Source organism: Coregonus clupeaformis, chromosome 12 (assembly GCF_020615455.1).
Source record: "Coregonus clupeaformis isolate EN_2021a chromosome 12, ASM2061545v1, whole genome shotgun sequence".
Taxonomy (NCBI): domain Eukaryota; kingdom Metazoa; phylum Chordata; class Actinopteri; order Salmoniformes; family Salmonidae; genus Coregonus; species Coregonus clupeaformis.
In genome coordinates, this window is record NC_059203.1 from 20,378,129 (window position 1) to 20,401,235 (window position 23,107).

Sequence of the window (23,107 nt, forward strand, 5' to 3'; positions counted from 1 at the left end):
GCTTTGGCTACTTCATCATTGTGAAGGATATGAAGGATGTCCAATGTGATACAGTGATTGTGAAGGATTGAACCATGTCCAATGTGAAACAGTGATTGTGAAGGATATGAACCATGTCCAATGCGGTGCAGTGATTGTGAAGGATATGAACCATGTCCAATGCGGTGCAGTGATTGTGAAGGATATGAACCATGTCCAATGTGGTGCAGTGATTGTGAGTGCACCTACAGCAGATAGCAGCATCCTGGAAACTATTGAGAGCAGAGAATAGTCATTAATCATGCTAATGACCCCCATGATGGGGAAGACGACTTTGGAGATCCTGAGATAAAGATAACAGAGTAACTGGAACCTGGGTCATTCTACTACACACACCCACACACACACACACACACACACACACACACACACACACACCCCCACACACCACACACACACCCACACACACACACACACACACTCACACACCCACACACACCCACACCCACACACACCCACACACACCCACATCCACACACACACTCACACACCCACACACCCCCACACACCACCCACACACCCACACACCCACACACACACCACCCACATGCACGCATGCACACACACACACACACACACACACACACACACACACACACACACACACACACACACACACACACACATAGACTTCAACTAAAGATGAAGAATCACCCACAAAATCAATGTCCAGTGTGGTGCAGAGCAGTGAGTGTGAAGGATGTCCATGCAGTGTGGGGCCACTGGTTGTGAGAACAGTCCATAAAGTGAAGGATGTGGTTCACTTCCAGATGGTTAACAACATTGGCCCTTACAGAGATCATCAGGAGAGCAGAGAGGAGCCAGCCAGAATGACGGTATATCCTGAACATCACTACTGCAATGCTTGTACTTCATACTTATTTTAGTTATTTTGTATTTGACTCTTTATTATTGATTGATTATTGTAGCCTACTGTAATTTGTATTTGCATTTATTATGGATCCCCATTAGCTGTTGCCAAGGCAGCAGCTACTCTTCCTGGGGTCCAGCTAAATTAAGGCAGTTATACATTTTAGAAACATTACAATACATTCATAACAGATTTCACAACATGTGTGTGCCCTCAGGCCTCTACTCTACTACCACATATCTATAACACAAAATCCATGTGTACATACAGTTGAAGTCGGAAGTTTACATACACCTTAGCCAAATACATTTAAACTCAGTTTTTCACAATTCCTGACATTTAATCCTAGTAAAAATTCCCTGTTTTAGGTCAGTTAGGATCACCACTTTATTTTATGAATGTGAAATGTCAGAATAATAGTAGAGAGAATGATGCTTTTATTTCTTTCATCGCATTCCCAGTGGGTCAGAAGTTTACATACACTCAATTAGTATTTGGTAGCATTGCCTTTAAATTGTTTAACTTCGGTCAAACGTTTCAGGTAACCTTCCACAAGCTTCCCACAATAAGTTGGGTGAATTTTGGCCCATTCCTCCTCACAGAGCTGGTGTAACTGGTTACAGTGGTTGTAACAGGTTTGTAGGCCTCCTTGCTCGCACACACTTTTTCAGTTCTGCCCACAAATGTTCTATAGGATTGAGGTCAGGGCTTTGTGATGGCCACTCCAATACCCTGACTTTGTTGTCCTTTAGCTATTTTGCCACAACTTTGGAAGTATGCTTGGGGTCATTGTCCATTTGGAAGACCCATTTGCGACCAAGCTTTAACTTCCTGACTGATGTTTTGAGATGTTGCTTCAATATATCCACATAATTTTCCTTCCTCATGATGCCATCTATTTTGTGAAGTGCACCAGTCCCTCCAGCAGCAAAGCACTCCCACAGCATGATGCTGCCACCCCCGTGCTTCACGGTTGGGATGGTGTTCTTCGGCTTGCAAGCGTTCCCCTTTTTCCTCCAAACATAACGATGGTCATTATGGCCAAACAGTTCTATTTTTGTTTCATCAGACCAGAGGACATTTCTCCAAAAAGTACGATCTTTGTCCCCATGTGCAGTTGCAAACCGTAGTCTGGCTTTTTTATGGCGGTTTTGGAGCAGTGGCTTCTTCCTTGCTGAGCGGCCTTTCAGGTTATGTCGATATAGGACTTGTTTTACTGTGGATATAGATACTTTTGTATCTGTTTCCTCCAGCATCTTCACAAGGTCATTTGCTGTTGTTCTGGGATTGATTTGCACTTTTCGCACCAAAGTACGTTCATCTTCTAAAGCCATGACATCATTTTCTGGAATTTTCCAAGCTGTTTAAAGGCACAGTCAACTTAGTGTATGTAAACTTCTGACCCACTGGAATTGTGATAAAGTGAGTTATAAGTTAAATAATCTGTCTGTAAACAATTGTTGGAAAAATGACTTGTGTCATGCACAAAGTAGATGTCCTAACCGACTTGCCAAAACTATAGTTTGTTAACAAGAAATTTGTGGAGTGGTTGAAAAACGGGTTTTAATGACTCCAACCTAAGTGTATGTAAACTTCCGACTTCAACTGTACATGTGTGTGTATTGCGCATGTTATTGTGTGTTTGTATGCATGTGTCTATGTTTGTCCCCGCTGTTCCATAAGGTGTATTTCTATCTGTTTTTTAAATCAAATTTTACTCCTGGCATTAGTTACTTGATATGGAATAGAGTTCCATGTAGTCATGGCTCTATGTAGTACTGTGCGCCTCCCATAGTCTGTTCTTGACTTGGGGACTGTGAAGAGACCTCTGGTGGCATGTTTTGTGGGGTATGCATGGGTGTCCGAGCTGTGTGCCAGTAGTTCAAACAGACAGCTCGGTTCATTCAATACCTCTCACAAATACAAATAGTGATGAAGTCAATCTTTCCTCCACTTTGAGCCAGAAGAGATTGACATATTAATGTTAGCTCTCTGTGTACATCCAAGGGCCAGCCGTGCTGCCCTGTTCTGAGCCAATTGCAATTTTCCTAAGTCCCTCTTTGTGACACCTGACCACACGACTGAACAGTAGTCCAGGTGCGACAAAACTAGGGCCTGTAGGACCTGCCTTGTTGATAGTGCTGTTAAGAAGGCAGAGCTGCGCTTTATTATGGACAGACTTCTCCCCATCCTAGCTACTGTTGTATCAATATGTTATGACCATGACAGTTTACAATCCAGGGTCACTCCAAGCTATTTAGTCTGCTCAACTTGCTCAATTTCCACATTATTCATTACAAGATTTAGTTGAGGTTTAGGGTTTAGTAAATGATTTGTCCAAAATACAATGCTTTTAGTTTTTGAAATATTTAAGACTAACTTCTTCCTTGCCACCAATTCTGAAACTAACAGCAGCTCTTTGTTAAGTGTTGCTGTCATTTCAGTCGCTGTGGTAGCTGACGTGTATAGTGATGAGTCATCCGCATTCATAGACACACTGGCTTTACTGAAAGCCAGTGGCATGTCGTTAGTAAAGATTTTAAAAAGTAAGGGGCCTAGAAGTCTGCCCTGGGGAATTCCTGATTCTACCTGGATTTTTTGTTGGGGAGGCTTCCATTAAAGAACACCCTCTGAGTTCTGTTAGACAGGTAACTCTTTATCCACAATATTGCAGGTTGTGTAAAGCCATAACACATTTGTTTTTCCAGCAACAAACTATGATCGATAATGTCAAAAGCCACACTGAAGTCTAACAAAACAACCCCCACAATCTTTTTATCATCAATTTCTCTCAGCCAAACATCAGTCATTTGTGTAAGTGCTGTGCTTGTTGAGTGTCCTTCCCTATAAGCGTGCTGAAAGTCTGTTGTCAATTTGTTTACTGTGAAATAGCATTTTATCTGGTCAAACACCATTTTTCCCATAGGTTTACTAAGGGTTGGTAACAGGCTGATTGGTCAGCTATTTGAGCCAGTTAAGGGGGCTTTACTATTCTTAGGTAGGGGGATAACTTTTGCTTCCCTCCAGGCCTGAGGGCACATATTTTCTAGCAGGCTTAAATTGAAGATATGGCAAATAGGAGTGGCAATATCGTCCTCTATTATCCTCAGTAATTTTCCATCCAAGTTGTCAGACCCTGGTGGCTTGTCATTGTTGATCGACAATAGTACTTTTTTCACCTCTTCCACACTTAATTTACGGAATTCAAAATTACAACGCTTGTCTTTCATAATTTGGTCAGATTTACTTGGATGTGTAGTGTCAGCGTTTGATGCTGGCATGTCATGCATAAGTTTGCCAATCTTGCCAATGAAAAAATCATTAAAGTAGTTGGCAATATCAGTGGGTTTTGTTATGAATGAGCCATCTGATTCAATGAATGATGGAGTGGAGTTTGCCTTTTTGCCCAATATTTCATTTAAGGTGCCCCAAAGCTTTTTCCTATCATTCTTTGTCATTTATCTTTGTTTCATAGTGTAGTTTCTTCTTCTTTTTATTCAGTTTAGTCACATGATTTCTCAATTTGCAGTATGTTTGCCTATCGGTAGTACAGCCAGACCTATTTGCCATTTATTTTGCCTCCTCCCTCTCAACCATACAATTTTTCAATTCCTCATCAATTCGCGGGGATTTAACAGTTTTTGCAGTTATTTTCTTAGTGGGTGCATGCTTATTAGTAAATGGGATAAGCAATTTCATAAATGTGTCAAGTGCAGCGTCTGGTTGCTCCTCATTACACACAACAGACCAACAAATATTATTCAACAATATAAGAATCACTACAGAACTTCTTGTATGACCTCTTACACACAATATTAGGCCCAGCCTTTGGAACTTTGGTTTTCCTAGATATGGCTACTATATTGTGATCACTACATCCGATGGATTTGGATACTGCGTTTAAACACATTTCTGCAGCATTAGTAAAGATATGATCAATACATGTTGATGATTTAATTCCTCTACTGTTTGTAAATACCCTGGTAGGTTGATTGATAACCTGAACCAGGTTGCAGGCACTAGTTATAGTTTGAAGCTTTCTCTTGAGTGGGCAGCCTGATGAAAGCCAGTCAATATTTAAATCACACAGAAAGTATACCTCTCTATTGATATCACATATATTATCAAGCATTTCACACATGTTATCCAGATACTGACTGTTAGCACTTGGTGGTCTATAGCAGCTTCCCACCAGAATGGGCTTCAGGTGAGGCAGGTGAACCTGTAGCCATATGTGTAAGTGTTGGTGTGAGGTGTGACCCAGGTGCGGTGCAGGATAGACAGTAGGCAGTAGGCAGAGATGGTGAAACAAGGATCTTTACTGGTGGTCCCGAAGCCAGAATACAAAAATAACAGGACTTATCACAATAAAAGAAAGGTGGAGCAAATAAGTCTCCAAAAACAGGCTGACAGCCAAAATACGAAAAAGTAACTACGACTGAAATAATAAAGAAACACGGAGAACACTTCTCGAGTACCTGTACATACTTCTCCAATCAGACACTGATTAGTACTGCTGAGCATAGAGAAACTAGCAGAGAAAACTGAGCAAGGGAACACAGGGAAGTGAGGGCATAAATACACAGGTGAACAGGTAGACACAGGTGACACCAATAGGATGATGATTAGTTCAGACTGTGAGTGAGGAGGTGCCTAAGGTCGTCGGAGGATGACACCTAGTGGGTCGCTCCGGAACTGCGACCCCCTCCTGTAACACATATTACTTAAACAGTATTTAACATGTGATCCTCTCTAAGCTTTACAGGAATGTGGTTCTGAATATAGACCGCAACACCGCCCTCATTGGCATTTCTGTATTTTCTGTAAATATTATAACCTTGTATTGCTACCACTGTATCATCAAAGGTATTATCTAAGTGAGTTTCAGAGATTGTCATAATATGAATGTCATCTGTTACTAGCAAATTATTGATTTCATGAACCTTGTTTCTTAAGCTACATATGTTAATGTGGGCTATTTCTAACACTTTTCTGGGATGCTTGATTATTTTGTCTTGCTTTACTGGGAAGCTTAGCAGAGGTAGACATACTCTGGTTATTTTTATTAGTGCAGGGTGAGCTGCACACAGTGGACTTCCTACTAGGGCACACCACCTCAGTGCTAACAGTATTACTCTGGTTCATAGGCATATGATTACTGCATACAATAGCTGTAGGATCAGCAGAGGCATTCCGGGCAGTAAGAGGGACATAAATTAGGTTGTTTACCATGGTTCTTCCAACACCCCTAGGATAATGTACATTTGCTGAATCATTATGACAACTCAGCGACACAATAGTAGGGATTAAATGAGCTGGACTTGGGTCATTGATAAGTCATTGTCTCAACGCAGCCTTATAATGCTGTGAAAGGATCCAGGAACCCAAATGATGTGGGTGGATCCCATCCTCCTTATAATAGCTTTGTTTCCAGAAGGTATCAAAATTGTCAATAAATGTTACACCTACAGTGCTGCAATAGTCTCGTAGCCAGTTATGGAGGGCTAAAAGTTTGCTGAATCGTTCAATGCCACGATTTAGGGAGGACAGAGGGACAGATATTATGGGGCGTTTGTTGGTGTGAAGTAGAGACACAATCAGTTCTTTAAAATCCATCTTCAGCTGTTCTGAGCTGCCCTTCATAATGTCATTTGACCCCACATGAACCAAGACAGTATCAGCCCCCGGTGACTGACTGACAGCCTCGGGAAGCAACCTGGTGATATCCTGAACGTTTGCCTCAGGAAAACACAAAGTCTTTGCCCCAGGTACAGATATATGCCTCACCATCGAACTCCCTATCACAATCGCCGGAATAATCCGGCCTCTGCCGTGTCTCGAAGCAGATTGCGAGGCCAGAGCTACAGAACTCACTGTAATGCTTGTGTAGTGTCTGAACAATTTACAATTTTGCTGATGTTTGCAAATGGTGTCTTAGAGGATGTTGACTCAGCTTGAGGAAGCATCTGGAGAGTATTTCTATAGGGGCACCCTAAAACAGAGGAAGTCTGTTAGGTGGAGTCCTGGGATTGGTCTGTAGGGGAAAACACCCATATCGGGTTACATAGGATATATATACTATGGTTTGGGACAAAGGAGGGGAGAATAACATATTAGAGATTGGGGCCGGTTATTCTCCAGATGTCTGCAGAAGTCTGTAAATTGGCACTGAGATCTTCAATGTAATAAATAATTATAATCGAGGACAGTGTCAGCGGATTTCTTGTTCTCACAGCATCTCAGCATCGTTTTCTCGACACTACACTTGTACTTCATACTTATTGTAGTTATTATTGTTATTTTTGATTTGACTCTTTGTTATTGATGGATTATTGTAGCCTACTGTAATGTTGATTACTGTACTGTAATGTGAAGGGAGCTAGCACACAACTTTTATACCTGCTGTAAGTTTGATTAGATTTGATACTCCACATGATTCCCCTGCAACCGGGATGCTATCTGATCCAGTGAACACAGAGGGAATCTGACTCCAACAGAGAGAGATTTAGAGGGAATCCGACTCCAACAGAGAGAGATTTAGAGGGAATCCCACTCCAACAGAGAGAGATTTAGAGGGAATCCCACTCCAACAGAGAGAGATTTAGAGGGAATCCCACTCCAACAGAGAGAGATTTAGAGGGAATCCCACTCCAACAGAGAGAGATTTAGAGGGAATCCGACTCACATTTTACATTTACATTTTAGTCATTTAGCAGACGCTCTTATCCAGAGCGACTTACAGTTAGTGATTACATTTTTTTTTTTATACTGGCCCCCCGTGGGAATCGAACCCACAACCCTGGCGTTGCAAACGCCTGCTCTATCAACTGAGCTACATCCCTGCCGGCCATTCCCTCCCCTACCCTAGACGACGCTGGGCCAATTGTGCGCCGCCCATGAGTCTCCCGGTCGCGGCCGGCTGCGACAGAGCCTGGATTCGAACCAGGATCTCTAGTGGCACAGTTAGCACTGCGATGCAGTGCCTTAGACCACTGCGCCACTCAGGAGACTCCAACAGAGAGAGATTTAGAGGGAATCCGACTCCAACAGAGAGAGATTTAGAGGGAATCTGACTTCAACAGAGAGAGATTTAGAGGGAATCCCACTCCAACAGAGAGAGATTTAGAGGGAATCCCACTCCAACATAGAGAGATTTAGAGGGAATCTGACTCCAACAGAGAGTGATTTAGAGGGAATCCGACTCCAACAGAGAGAGATTTAGAGGGAATCTGACTCCAACAGAGAGAGATTTAGAGGGAATCTGACTCCAATAGAGAGAGATGTAGGGGCAAGAGAGAATGGATCAACTGAAGAATCAAAATATTTTGCACAATCACTCAGGGATCATCCTAAAATCCTGTTCCAAGTAAAGGAACAATTATCAAGAGTATCAATTTGATTTCATCCACAATGACGATCGTTGTTGTTGTTGTTTATGTGTATTGGGCAAGTATGAATTACTACATGTGAAGTCAGTAGTGTCCTTTGACATCACATATGGGTCAATGAAATTACGTTGAAAGTAAAGTTTTGTGAGTGGTAAAACTCCAGAAATATGGTCATAGCGGTTGTTTTGGCGATGTCAGAGGTGGAACTGCCTTAGAGCTGTCAAATCCCCAAGCGGCTCCTGGCGTCATACCTAAAGCGGACACTGCCATTGGCTGCAGGGAGTCGCATTAACAGAATACAGCCTGGTTTACACGTTGGAACACTGGAATTCGAGATGTAATCTACACCTCCATTATGATGATAGAAATCCTCTTTATTTAGTTGAATGATTTTTATATTTTCTATATTATATTATTTCTATATAGCCTACACTTTCTTGTTCTGACCTTCTAACGCGAGTGGGGCGGGTGTGGCTTCGTGACAATGATCGCAAGACGGCTCCAACGCAGTTCCAACCTCCAACACTGCCAAAACATCCGCTATTCGGGTGTCTGCTACCGCCAGTGAACGCTTGATCTGATTGAATCTAGGCCATAGTCTCTCTCCTGTGACCTTCAAGTCTTGTCCTTGAAGCTACATTGTGAATACAGCACTGTTGTGTGCGTCAGCCCCTCGGTGAAGAAGGGCTGCTTTCCAAATGGCACCCTATTCCCTACATAGTGCACTTATTTTAACCAGAGCCACTATATGGGTAATGGTGTGTCATTGGGAAGTACTCAAGGTTAGCCACAGGCGCAGCCGTGTGGGAACGTAGAGAGCACAGAGCCAGAGCAGTACTATAATAGTTGGCCAATAGCCCAGTGTAATGGATGTGGTTCAGTGAAACGTTATGTTTCCATGATGCCTTACCTTGTCTGAGACCTGCCTGGAGGCTTGTGTTAGCTTCCTGAGCTCCAGCCTTTAGCTCAGCGGGCTAACACAAGCCTTATGGTGTGACTGCGCAGGAGACACAGGTTCAAATCCAGTTGGTCACAACAGCATTGCAGTGTGTTAGCCTGCTGAGCTAAAGGTACAGGAGCTAAACCTCTAACCCCCTAGCCCCTAAACCCCTAAACCCATAGCCCCTAAACCCCTAGCCCCTAAACCCCTAAACCCATAGCCCCTAAACCCCTAGCCCCTAAACCCCTAAACCCATAGCCCCTAAACCCCTAGCCCCTAAACCCCTAAACCCATAGCCCCTAAACCCCTAAACCCATAGCCCCTAAACCCCTAGCCCCTAAACCCCTAAACCCATAGCCCCTAAACCCCTAGCCCCTAAACCTCTAACCCCCTAGCCCCTAAACCCCTAAACCCATAGCCCCTAAACCCCTAGCCCCTAAACCTCTAACCCCATAGCCCCTAAACCCCTAAACCCCTAGCCCCTAAACCCATAGCCCCTAAACCCCTAAACCCCTAGCCCCTAAACCCATAGCCCCTAAACCCCTAGCCCCTAAACCCATAGCCCCTAAACCCCTAAACCCCATAGCCCCTAAACCCCTAAACCCATAGCCCCTAAACCCATAGCCCCTAAACCCCTAAACCCATAGCCCCTAACCCCATAGCCCCTAAACCCCTAAACCCATAGCCCCTAAACCCATAGCCCCTAAACCTCTAACCCCATAGCCCCTAACCCCATAGCCCCTAAACCCCTAAACCCATAGCCCCTAAACCCCTAGCCCCTAAACCCCTAGCCCCTAAACCCATAGCCCCTAAACCCCTAAACCCCTAGCCCCTAAACCCATAGCCCCTAAACCCCTAGCCCCTAAACCCATAGCCCCTAAACCCCTAGCCTCTAACCCCATAGCCCCTAAACCCCTAGCCCCTAAACCTCTAACCCCATAGCCCCTAAACCCCTAAACCCCTAGCCCCTAAACCCATAGCCCCTAAACCCATAGCCCCTAAACCTCTAACCCCATAGCCCCTAAACCTCTAACCCCATAGCCCCTAAACCTCTAACCCCATAGCCCCTAAACCCCTAAGCCCCTAGCCCCTAAACCTCTAACCCCATAGCCCCTAAACCTCTAACCCCATAGCCCCTAAACCCCTAACCCCATAGCCCCTAAACCCCTAACCCCTAGCCCCTAAACCCCTAGCCCCTAAACCTCTAACCCCATAGCCCCTAAACCTCTAACCCCATAGCCCCTAAACCCCTAACCCCATAGCCCCTAAACCCCTAAACCCATAGCCCCTAAACCCCTAAACCCCTAGCCCCTAAACCCCTAGCCCCTAAACCCATAGCCCCTAAACCCATAGCCCCTAGCCCCTAAACCCCTAAACCCATAGCCCCTAGCCCCTAAACCCCTAGCCCCTAAACCCCTAAACCCATAGCCCCTAGCCCCTAAACCCCTAGCCCCTAAACCCATAGCCCCTAAACCCCTAAACCCATAGCCCCTAAACCCATAGCCCCTAAACCCCTAAACCCATAGCCCCTAAACCCATAGCCCCTAAACCCCTAAACCCATAGCCCCTAAACCCATAGCCCCTAAACCCCTAAACCCATAGCCCCTAAACCCATAGCCCCTAAACCCCTAAACCCATAGCCCCTAAACCCATAGCCCCTAAACCCCTAAACCCATAGCCCCTAAACCCATAGCCCCTAAACCCCTAGCCCCTAAACCCATAGCCCCTAAACCCCTAGCCCCTAAACCCCTAAACCCATAGCCCCTAAACCCATAGCCCCTAAACCCCTAGCCCCTAACCCCATAGCCCCTAAACCCCTAAACCCATAGCCCCTAAACCCATAGCCCCTAAACCCCTAGCCCCTAAACCTCTAACCCCATAGCCCCTAAACCCCTAGCCCCTAAACCTCTAACCCCATAGCCCCTAAACCTCTAACCCCATAGCCCCTAAACCCCTAACCCCATAGCCCCTAAACCCCTAACCCCTAGCCCCTAAACCCCTAGCCCCTAAACCCCTAACCCCATAGCCCCTAAACCTCTAACCCCATAGCCCCTAAACCCCTAACCCCATAGCCCCTAAACCCCTAAACCCATAGCCCCTAAACCCCTAAACCCCTAGCCCCTAAACCCCTAGCCCCTAAACCCATAGCCCCTAAACCCATAGCCCCTAGCCCCTAAACCCCTAAACCCATAGCCCCTAGCCCCTAAACCCCTAGCCCCTAAACCCCTAAACCCATAGCCCCTAGCCCCTAAACCCCTAGCCCCTAAACCCATAGCCCCTAAACCCCTAAACCCATAGCCCCTAAACCCATAGCCCCTAAACCCCCTAAACCCATAGCCCCTAAACCCATAGCCCCTAAACCCCTAAACCCATAGCCCCTAAACCCATAGCCCCTAAACCCCTAAACCCATAGCCCCTAAACCCATAGCCCCTAAACCCCTAAACCCATAGCCCCTAAACCCATAGCCCCTAAACCCCTAAACCCATAGCCCCTAAACCCATAGCCCCTAAACCCCTAGCCCCTAAACCCATAGCCCCTAAACCCCTAGCCCCTAAACCCCTAAACCCATAGCCCCTAAACCCATAGCCCCTAAACCCCTAGCCCCTAACCCCATAGCCCCTAAACCCCTAAACCCATAGCCCCTAAACCCATAGTCCCTAAACCCCTAGCCCCTAAACCCATAGCCCCTAACCCCATAGCCCCTAAACCCCTAAACCCATAGCCCCTAAACCCATAGCCCCTAGCCCCTAAACCCCTAGCCCCTAAACCCATAGCCCCTAAACCCATAGCCCCTAAACCTCTAAACCCCTAGCCCCTAAACCCATAGCCCCTAAACCCATAGCCCCTAAACCTCTAAATCCCTAGCCCCTAAACCCCTAGCCCCTAAACCCATAGCCCCTAAACCTCTGGACCCCTAGCCCCTAAACCCATAGCCCCTAAACCTCTAAATCCCTAGCCCCTAAACCCATAGCCCCTAAACCTCTGGACCCCTAGCCCCTAAACCCATAGCCCCTAAACCTCTAAATCCCTAGCCCCTAAACCCATAGCCCCTAAACCTCTGGACCCCTAGCCCCTAAACCCATAGCCCCTAAACCTCTAAATCCCTAGCCCCTAAACCCATAGCCCCTAAACCCATAGCCCCTAAACCTCTGGACCCCTAGCCCCTAAACCCATAGCCCCTAAACCCCTAGTGCCTAAACCCATAGCCCCTAAACCCCTAGCCCCTAAACCTCTGAACCCCTAACCCCTAAACCCATAGCCCCTAAACCCCTAGCCCCTAAACCCCTAGCCCCTAAACCCCTAGCCCCTAAACCCCTAGCCCCTAAACCCATAGCCCCTAGCTCCCTAAACCCCCTAGCTCCCTAAACCCCCTAGCCCCTAAACCCATAGTCCCTAAACCCCTAAACCCATAGCCCCTAAACCAATAGCCCCTAAACCCATAGCCCCTAGCTCCCTAAACCCCCTAGCCCCTAAACCCATAGTCCCTAAACCCCTAAACCCATAGCCCCTAGCCCCTAAACCCCTAGCCCCTAAACCCATAGCCCCTAAACCCCTAGCCCCTAAACCCATAGCCCCTAAACCCCTAGCCCCTAAACCCATAGCCCCTAGCTCCCTAAACCCCCTAGCCCCTAAACCCATAGTCCCTGAACCTCTGAACCCCTAGCCCCTAAACCCATAGCCCCTAAACCTCTGGACCCCTAGCCCCTAAACCCATAGCCCCTAAACCTCTGAACCCCTAGTCCCTAAACCCATAGCCCCTAAACCTCTGGACCCCTAGCCCCTAAACCCATAGTCCCTGAACCCCTAAACCCATAGCCCCTAAACCCATAGCCCCTAAACCCATAGCCCCTAAACCCATAGCCCCTAAACCCATAGTCCCTAAACCCCTAAACCCATAGCCCGTAAACCCATAGCCCCTAAACCCCTAGCCCCTAAACCCATAGCCCCTAGCTCCCTAAACCCCCTAGCCCCTAAACCCATAGTCCCTAAACCCCTAAACCCATAGCCCCTAAACCTCTGAACCCCTAGCCCCTAAACCCATAGCCCCTAGCTCCCTAAACCCCCTAGCCCCTAAACCCCTAGCTCCTGAACCCCTAAACCCCTAAACCCCTAGCTTCTGCAGACTGGCAAGCTAGCCAGTTGAGGGTTCGGGGTTTCTCGCTTCCACTAACTTTGATTTATGCATTAGCTGCTGAGAGGAAGCGACCCAGAAAAGTAACTTGCTGCTTGTCACTTGCTTCTGAACATCCGCTCTGGTTGTATCAGTGAAAGGATTTAAATGTTTACTTCTCTGTGAAGCTTTTTAGCTTGCAGCTGGGAGAGATTGGAGCTTTTTAGTTTGTGCCTGGGAGGAATTGAAGCTTTTTAGCTCGTGGCCGGGAGGGATTGAAGCTTTTTAGCTGGTGGCTCGGGGGGGTATTGGAGCTTTTTAGCTTTTGGCTGAGAGGGATTTAAGATTTTTAGCTGGTGGCTGGGGGATATTAGAGCTTTTTAGCTTGTGGCTAGGAGGGATTAGAGTTTTTTAGCTTGTGGCTAGGAGGGATTAGAGCTTTTTAGCTTGTGGCTAGGAGGGATTAGAGCTTTTTAGCTTGTGGCTAGGAGGGATTAGAGCTTTTTAGCTTGTGGCTGGGAGGGATTGAAGCTTTCTGGCACATACAGTACCATGAGTTTAGGAGCCTCCTCTTTATACACACACACACACACACACACACACACACACACACACACACACACACACACACACACACACACACACACACACACACACACACACACACACACACACACACACACACACACACACACACACACACACACACACACACACACACACACACACACACACACACACACACACACACACACACACACACACACACACACACACACACACACACACACACACACACACACACACGTCCCCTGTAGCTCAGTTGGTAGAGCATGGCGCTTGCAACGCCAGGGTTGTGGGTTCGTTTCCCACGGGGGGCCAGTATGAAAATGTATGCACTCACTAACTGTAAGTCGCTCTGGATAAGAGCGTCTGCTAAATGACTAAAATGTAAATGTGTTTGAAGAGCCAGCAGAGACAGACAGAGCCACGCCAGGAAGAGAACAGGGATGTGTTTGAGTTTTAATCAGTGTGACAGAAGCTCTGCCAGCTCCACTGGCTTGTCCTTATCTAACTACAAGCCTCTGTGACTCTGCATATAAAAAGCTACGGCTTGGTAAATGGAAAAATGTGTTTTGAAAGAATAAACCTCTGTCTTGTCTTGGTAACTCTTTCTGCCATGTGGCTGGGCCGGTGACCTGGCGTGGTGAAAAGGCCTGTTCTACAAGCCACTGTGACTCTGCATAGAGAAAGCCACGGAAAGGATGGAAAATGTATTTAGGGAATAAGGAATAAATCTGTCTTGGTAGTCTCTCCTAACAGACTGTTAACTTAATCGAGGTAGCTAGCCTGCGCACACAATATTTGGTTCTAGGTTCCAAGATTAGTATTACTGTCTTGCATCTTGGTAACACTTTTTTGCCATGTGGTCGGTGACCTGAGCTTGGCCTGGTGACAGAGACACAGGGGGCTAAGCCCAGTGTGACACCGTAGTGTAGTAAGCGTGTTCAGGCAGTGTGGAGCGTGATACTAAGCTGGTTGGACTCTAGGCCTTACTAAGCCATCTGTGGTTAAGACTAGACTGGGGACAGGCTGGGGACAGGCAGCAGACTGCTGGGGGTTAAGACTAGACTGGGGACAGGCTGGGGACAGGCAGCAGACTGCTGGGGTTAAGACTAGACTGGGGACAGGCTGGGGACAGGCAGCAGACTGCTGGGGTTAAGGCTGGGGACAGGCAGCAGACTGCTGGGGTTAAGACTAGGCTGGGGACAGGCTGGGGTTAAGACTAGGTTGGGGAGAGGCTGGGGACAGGCTGGGGTTAAGACTAGGCTGGGGACAGGCTGGGGACAGGCTGGGGTTAATAATAAGTTGTGGACAGGCTGGGGTTGACTAGGCTGGGGACAGGCTGGGGTTAAGGCTAGGCTGGGGACAGGCTAGGGTTAATAATACGTTGTGGACAGGCTGGGGTTGACTAGGCTGGGGACAGGCTGGGGTTAAGGCTAGGCTGGGGACAGGCTAGGGTTAAGACTAGGTTGGGGAGAGGCTGGGGACAGGCTGGGGTTAATAATAAGTTGTGGACAGGCTGGGGTTGACTAGGCTGGGGACAGGCTGGGGTTAAGGCTAGGCTGGGGACAGGCTAGGGTTAAGACTAGGTTGGGGAGAGGCTGGGGACAGGCTGGGGTTAAGACTAGGTTGGGGAGAGGCTGGGGACAGGCTGGGGTTAATAATAAGTTGTGGACAGGGTTGACTAGGCTGGGGACAGGCTGGGGTTGACTAGGCTGGGGACAGGCTGGGGTTAAGACTAGGCTGGGGACAGGCTGGGGTTAAGACTAGGTTGGGGAGAGGCTGGGGACAGGCTGGGGTTGACTAGGCTGGGGACAGGCTGGGGTTAAGACTAGGCTGGGGACAGGCTGGGGTTAAGACTAGGCTGGGGACAGGCTGGGGACAGGCTGGGGACAGGCTGGGGACAGGCTGGGGTTGACTAGGCTGGGGACAGGCTGGGGTTAAGACTAGGCTGGGGACAGGCTGGGGTTAAGACTAGGTTGGGGACAGGCTGGGGACAGGCTGGGGTTAAGACAGGCTGGGGACAGGCTGGGGTTGACTAGGCTGGGGACAGGCTGGGGTTAAGACAGGCTGGGGTTAAGAAGCCAGGGAAGAGGCAGTAGAGCGCACTAGACAGGAGAAAGTGCCTTAACAGGTTGAAGACAGACAGAGGACTGTCACTTAAGTGCTTAGTTACCTCATGTCCATCTGTCTCAGCCATGCCAGTGTCCTATCCTATGGCCAGTCACATACAACATCTGCTTTAAATACACATAGGCCGTATGAGACCGCTCTACTGTACTGTATGCAGCCACAATTTAACACTTTAGAAAAATGGCAGAGAAGAAGCCTATTTGAAGGCACATTTTTACGAACACTATTGAAAAAACGGTTGACAGTGAAAACCAGGAGATTTGAGGAAAGTTGATCAAACATGTTATCAACCAGTGGAGGCTGCTGAGGGGCGGACAGCTCATAATAATGTCTGGAACGGAATAAATGGAATGGCATCAAACATGGAAACCATGTATTTGATACCATTCCACTGATTCCGTTCCAGCAATTACCACGAGCCCCGTCCTCCCCACCAACCTCCTGTGTTATCAACCAAACCAAAACAACTTATCTGTTTACAGTATTTACTTCTATCTGTGAGGAAATCTTGTCTTGGTTTATTTCACAACTGATTTAAGATGGTACTTACCTGGAATTAACTAAGAACTGTGAGGAAATCTTGTCTAGGTTTATTTCACAGCTGATTTAAGCTGGTATTAACTAAGAACTGTGAGGAAATCTTGTCTAGGTTTATTTCACAGCTGATTTAAGCTGGTATTGACGAAGAACTGTGAGGAAATCTTGTCTAGGTTTATTTCACAGCTGATTTAAGCTGGTATTAACTAAGAACTGTGAGGAAATCTTGTCTAGGTTTATTTCACAGCTGATTTAAGCTGGTATTGACGAAGAACTGTGAGGAAATCTTGTCTAGGTTTATTTCACAGCTGATTTAAGCTGGTATTGACGAAGAACTGTGTGGAAATCTTATCTTGGTTTATTTCACAGCTGATTTAAGCTGGTATTAACTAAGAACTGTGTGGAAATCTTGCTTTCCTTCGCTCTTTTGTTCCAGGCTCCACACTGTTGTTCCTGTTGTCCTGTGACGCCCTACTGAGTGATGGGCCACCCACCCTGCTGTCCACCTCCCAGCCCTCCCAGCCCTCTCCTCTGTCCCTCATGGACCTGGATCTAGATGTGGAGGAGCAACCTGAGATGATGACCGGTAGGTTAGAGAATCGGGCCAGCAACCACAGGGTCGCTCGTTCGTTTCCCATATCCAACTGAAAAATCTGGTGGGGCATAGGCCGGCAACCAGAGCCTCGCTGGCATCAGTACCTTAGATGCAATCTCCTGCCATTGTGCCTTTGAGCAATGCATTTAACCCCAGAGAAACTGCTCCAGGGAGTGTGTTTGTGTCTTGGGGGTTGGGCTAAAAGCAAAATACAAATGTCTGTGGACTGACAATAAAGTAAATAATAAATCAAGACAATAAAGTATTCTTCTTCTCTGTAGTTCCAGGCAGCCCCACCATGGTACCAGGCCTAACCTCCCAGGGACGGGAGACATCCCAGCAGGACACGTCCCAGGAGTCCTCAGGGTTCTTCAGTGAGGACAGTGAAGACAACAAGCCTCTCCAGTCCTCTGTTAACCTCTGGGACGATGTCAGAGACCAAGTCAACATCACTGGTCTAGACAGGAACTCCCTCAGAGGTACGTAGACTATGTATATGACAGTGGTATGTCTTTCCTGTCAGACATCAGAGTTCCCCTGCTACATCTTATCCATTATTTGGTGCCAAGGACAGGAGAAAGACAGGGAAGACCCTTGATAGCGTGAATACATGGCAGCAGGTAACATGTCTCAAACAGCAGCACGTGATCCAAGATGGCGTAGCAGTGCGGTCGTGTTCTTTGTTGTGTGTCCGTGTAAATAGCCTGTATTTTGTATTTTTCGTACATATTTCCCTATCACACTTTTCATCCTTCTACTAAATATACTGTCCTGCAACCCGCCTCACTCAATGAGGAACGGATTCTATTATTTACTCACCTTTATCTAGAATCCCCAGTTGAAACTAGCTAGCCAGCTAACTAGCTACTTGCTATTAGCCACCATTAGCGGTTTTCACCCAGAACATGTCAATATGCCTTGCCTATTGCTGTTCCAGTTAGTTCTTATTATACAATTTCAATATAGAACCCCAAGTCATTCTCAAAGCGCCTCAAATAGCTCCTTTGTTCCACCCCCCATACACGCCGAGACCGGCTCAATCGGTGCCTCCAGTGACGCTATCTCTTTCATTGTTACCCAACGCTTAGGTTTACCTCCACTGTACTCATATCCTTCCATATCCTTGTCTGTACAGAATGCCCTGAATCTATTCTACAACGCCCGGAAATCTGCCCCCTTTATTCTCTGTACCCAACGCACTAGAAGACCAGTTCTTAACGCCATATCCTTATTCTAGTCCTCCTCTGTTCCTCTGGTGATGTAGAGGTTAACCCAGGCCCTGCAGCCCCCAGTATCACTCCTACTCCCCAGGAGTTATCATTTGTTGACTTCTGTAACCGTAAAAGCCTTGGTTTTCTGCACGTTAACATCAGAAGCCTCCTTCCTAAGTTTGAGTTATTCACTGCTTTAGCACACTCCGCCAACCCTGATGTTCTAGCAGTGTCTGAATCCTGGCTTAGGAAGGCCACCAAAAATTCTGAAATGTCCATCCCCAACTACAACATTTTCGGTCTAGATAGAACTGCCAAAGGGGGTGGAGTTGCAATCTACTGTAGAGATAGCCTGCAGAGCTCTATCATATTATCCAGGTCTGTGCCCAAACAGTTTGAGCTGTTTGGGCACAGAAAGCTTTCCAGAAATAAGTCTCTCACTGTTGCCGCTTGCTACAGACCCCCTCAGCCCCCAGCTGTGCCCTAGACACCATATGTGAATTGATTGCCCCCCACCTAAACTGGGATATGCTTAACACCCCGGCCATCCTACAATCCAAACTAGATGCCCTCAATCTCACACAAATTATCAAGGAACCTACCAGGTACAACCCTAAATCCGTAAACATGGGCACCCTCATAGATATCATCCTGACTAACTTACCCTCTAAATACACTCTAAATCCGCTGTCTTCAACCAGGATCTCAGCGATCACTGCCTTATTGCCTGCGTCCGTAACGGGTCCGCGGTCAAACGACCACCCCTCATCAATGTCAAACGCTCCCTAAAACACTTTATCGAGTAGGCCTTCCTAATTGACCTGGCCCAGGTATCCTGGATGGATATCGATCTCATTCTGTCAGTAGAGAATGCCTGGTTGTTCTTTAAAAGTGCTTTCCTCTCAATCTTAAATAAACATGCCCCATTCAAAAAATACAGAACTAAGAACAGATATAGCCCCTGGTTCTCCTCAGACTTGACTGCCCTTGACCAGCACAAAAACATCCTGTGGCGTACTGCATTAGCATCGAATAGCCCCAGCGATATGCAACTTTTCAGGGAAGTTAGGAACCAATATACACAAGCAGTTAGGAAAGCAAAGGCTAGCTTTTTCAAACAGAAATGTGCATCCTGTAGCACTAACTCCAAAAAGTTTTGGGACACTGTACAGTCCATGGAGAATAAGAGCACCTCCTCCCAGCTGCCCACTGCACTGAGGCTAGGAAACACTATCACCACCGATAAATGTACAATAATCGAGAATGTCAACAAGCATTTTGCTACGGCTGGCCATGCTTTCCACCTGGCTACCACTACCCCGGCCACCAGCTCTGCACCCTCCGCTGCAACTTGCCCATACCCCCCCCATACCCCCCGCTTCTCCTTCACACAAATTCAGACAGCTGATGTTCTGAAAGAGCTACAAAATCTGGACCCCTACGAATAATCTGGGCTAGACAATCTGGACCCTTTCTTTCTAAAAATAGCCGCCGAAATTGTCGCAACCCTTATTACTAGCCTGTTCAACCTCTCTTTCGTAACGTCTGAGATCCCCAGAGATTGGAAAGCTGCCGCGGTCATCCCCCTCTTCAAAGGGGGTGACATTCTAGATCCAAACTGTTACAGACAGTTATATCCATCCTGCCTTGCCTTTCGAAAGTATTTGAAAGCCAAGTTAACAAACAGATCACGACCATTTCGAATCCCACTGTACCTTCTCCGCTATGCAATCCGGTTTCCGAGCTGGTCATGGGTGCACCTCAGCCACGCTCAAGGTCCTAAACGATATAATAACCGCGATCGATAATAGACAGTACTGTGCAGTCGTCTTCATCGACCTGGCCAAGGCTTTCGACTCTTATTCGTATTGGCAGACTAAATAGCCTTGGTTTCTCAAATGACTGCCTCACCTGGTTCACCAAATACTTCTCAGATAGAGTTCAATGTGTCAAATCGGAGGGCCTGTTGTCTGGACCTATGGCAGTCTCTATGGGGGTGCCACAGGGTTCAATTATTGGGCCTATGCTACCCTCCAGTCCCTCGACTTCTTGGCGCTGACGGAAACATGGATTACCACAGAAAACACTGCTACTCCTACTGCTCTCTCCTCGTCTTACCATGTGTTCTCGCATACCCCGAGAGCATCTGGTCAGCGGGGTGGTGGCACAGGAATCCTCATCTCTCCCAAGTGGACATTCTCTCTTTCTTCTCTCGGTCCTCCCCTCCTGCTCCGTGGCTTGATGACTCATTGCGAGCTCACAGAACAGGGCTCCGGGCAGCCGAGCGGAAATGGAGGAAAACTAGACTCCCTGCGGACCTGGCATCTTTTCATTCCCTCCTCTCTACATTTTCTTCCTCTGTTTCTGCTGCTAAAGCCACTTTCTACCACTTTAAATTCCAAGCATCTGCCTCTAACCCTAGGAAGCTCTTTGCCACCTTCTCCTCCCTGCTGAATCCTCCTCCCCCTCCCCCCTCCTCCATCTCTGTGGATGACTTCGTCAACCATTTTGAAAAGAAGGTTGATGACATCCGATCCTCGTTTGTTAAGTCAAATGACACCGCTGGTCCTGCTCACACTGCCCTACCCTATGCTTTGACTTCTTTCTCCCCTCTCTCTCCAGATGAAATCTTGCGACTTGTGATGGCCGGCCGCCCAACAACCTGCCCGCTTGACCCTATCCCCTCCTCTCTTCTCCAGACCATTTCCGGAGACCTTCTCCCTTACCTCACCTCGCTCATCAACTCATCCTTGTCCGCTGGCTATGTCCCTTCTGTCTTCAAGAGAGCGAGAGTTGCACCCCTCCTCAAAAAACCTACACTCGATCCCTCCGATGTCAACAACTACAGACCAGTATCCCTTCTTTCTTTTCTCTCCAAAACTATTGAGCGTGCCGTCTTTAGCCAACTCTCTTGCTATCTCTCTCAGAATGACCTTCTTGATCCAAACCAGTCAGGTTTCAAGACTGGTCATTCAACTGAGACTGCTCTTCTCTGTGTCACGGAGGCTCTCCTCACTGCTAAAGCTAACTCTCTCTCCTCTGCTCTCGTCCTTCTAGACCTATCTGCTGCCTTTGATACTGTGAACCATCAGATCCTCCTCTCCACCCTCTCTGAGTTGGGCATCTCCGGCGCGGCTCACTCTTGGATTGCGTCCTACCTGACAGGTCGCTCCTACCAGGTGGCGTGGCGAGAATCTGTCTCTGCACCACGTGCTCTCACCACTAGTGTCCCCCAGGGCTCAGTTCTAGGCCCTCTCCTATTCTCGCTATACACCAAGTCACTTGGCTCTGTCATATCCTCACATGGCCTTTCCTATCATTGCTACGCAGACAACACACAATTAATCTTCTCCTTTCCCCCTTCTGATAACCAGGTGGCGAATCGCATCTCTGCATGTCTGGCAGACATATCAGTGTGGATGACGGATCACCACCTCAAGCTGAACCTCGGCAAGACGGAGCTGCTCTTCCTCCCGGGGAAGGACTGCCCGTTCCATGATTTCGCCATCACGGTTGACAACTCCGTTGTGTCCTCCTCCCAGAGTGCAAAGAGCCTTGGCGTGACCCTGGACAACACCCTGTCGTTCTCCGCTAACATCAAGGCGGTGACCGATCCTGTAGGTTCATGCTCTACAACATTCGCAGAGTAGGACCCTGCCTTACACAGGAAGCGGCACAGGTCCTAATCCAGGCACTTGTCATCTTCCGTCTGGATTACTGCAACTCGCTGTTGGCTGGGCTCCCTGCCTGTGCCATTAAACCCCTACAACTCATCCAGAACGCTGCAGCCCGTCTGGTGTTCGACCTTCCCAAGTTCTCTCACGTCACCCCGCTCCTCTGCACACTCCACTGGCTTTCAGTTGAAGCTCGCATCTGCTACAAGACCATGGTGCTTGCCTACGGAGCTGTGAGGGGAACGGCACCTCCGTACCTTCAGGCTCTGATCAGTCCCTACACCCAAACGAGGGCACTACGTTCATCCACCTCTGGCCTGCTGGCTCCCCTTCCTCTGCGGAAGCACAGTTCCCGCTCAGCCCAATCAAAACTGTTCACTGCTCTGGCACCCCAATGGTGGAACAAGCTCCCTCACGACGCCAGGACAGCGGAGTCACTCATCACCTTCCGGAGACACTTGAAACCCCACCTCTTTAAGGAATATCTAGGATAGGATAAAGTAATCCTTCTACCCCCCCTTACCCCCCGAAAAAAAAAACTATTGTAAAGATGTCATTTACAAAATAGGCTCCAACACTCTACTCAGCAAATTGGATGTAGTCTATCACAGTGCCATCCGTTCTGTCACCAAAGCCCCATATACTACCCACCACTGTGACCTGTACACTCTTGTTGGCTGGTCCTCACTACATATTCGTCGGCAAACCCACTGGCTCCAGGCCATCTATAAATCACTGCTAGGCAAATCTCCGCCTTATCTTAGCTCATTGGTCACCATAGCAACACCCACCCGTAGTATGCGTTCCAGCAGGTATATCTCACTGGTCATCCCGTAGCTCAATTGTTAGAGCACGGCGCTTGTAACGCCAGGGTAGTGGGTTCGATCCCCGGGACCACCCATATGTAAAAATGTATGCGCACATGACTGTATGTCGCTTTGGATAAAAGCGTCTGCTAAGTGGCATATTATATTATATTTATCCCCAAAGCCAACACCTCCTTTGGCCGCCATTCCTTCCAGTTCTCTGCTGCCAATGACTGG

General features: G+C 47.6%; 1 protein-coding gene across 1 annotated transcript in view; it reads left to right on the forward strand.

The window, feature by feature from the left end:
- podxl2 (podocalyxin-like 2) overlaps positions 1 to 23,107 on the forward strand; it is a 43,614-nt gene that overhangs the window by 7,699 nt on the left and 12,808 nt on the right. Inside the window, exons 2-3 of the mRNA XM_041891916.2 lie at positions 17,021 to 17,170; positions 17,461 to 17,658. Coding sequence (XP_041747850.1) covers positions 17,021 to 17,170; positions 17,461 to 17,658 — 348 coding nt within the window. The remainder of the gene's footprint in view (positions 1 to 17,020; positions 17,171 to 17,460; positions 17,659 to 23,107) is intronic.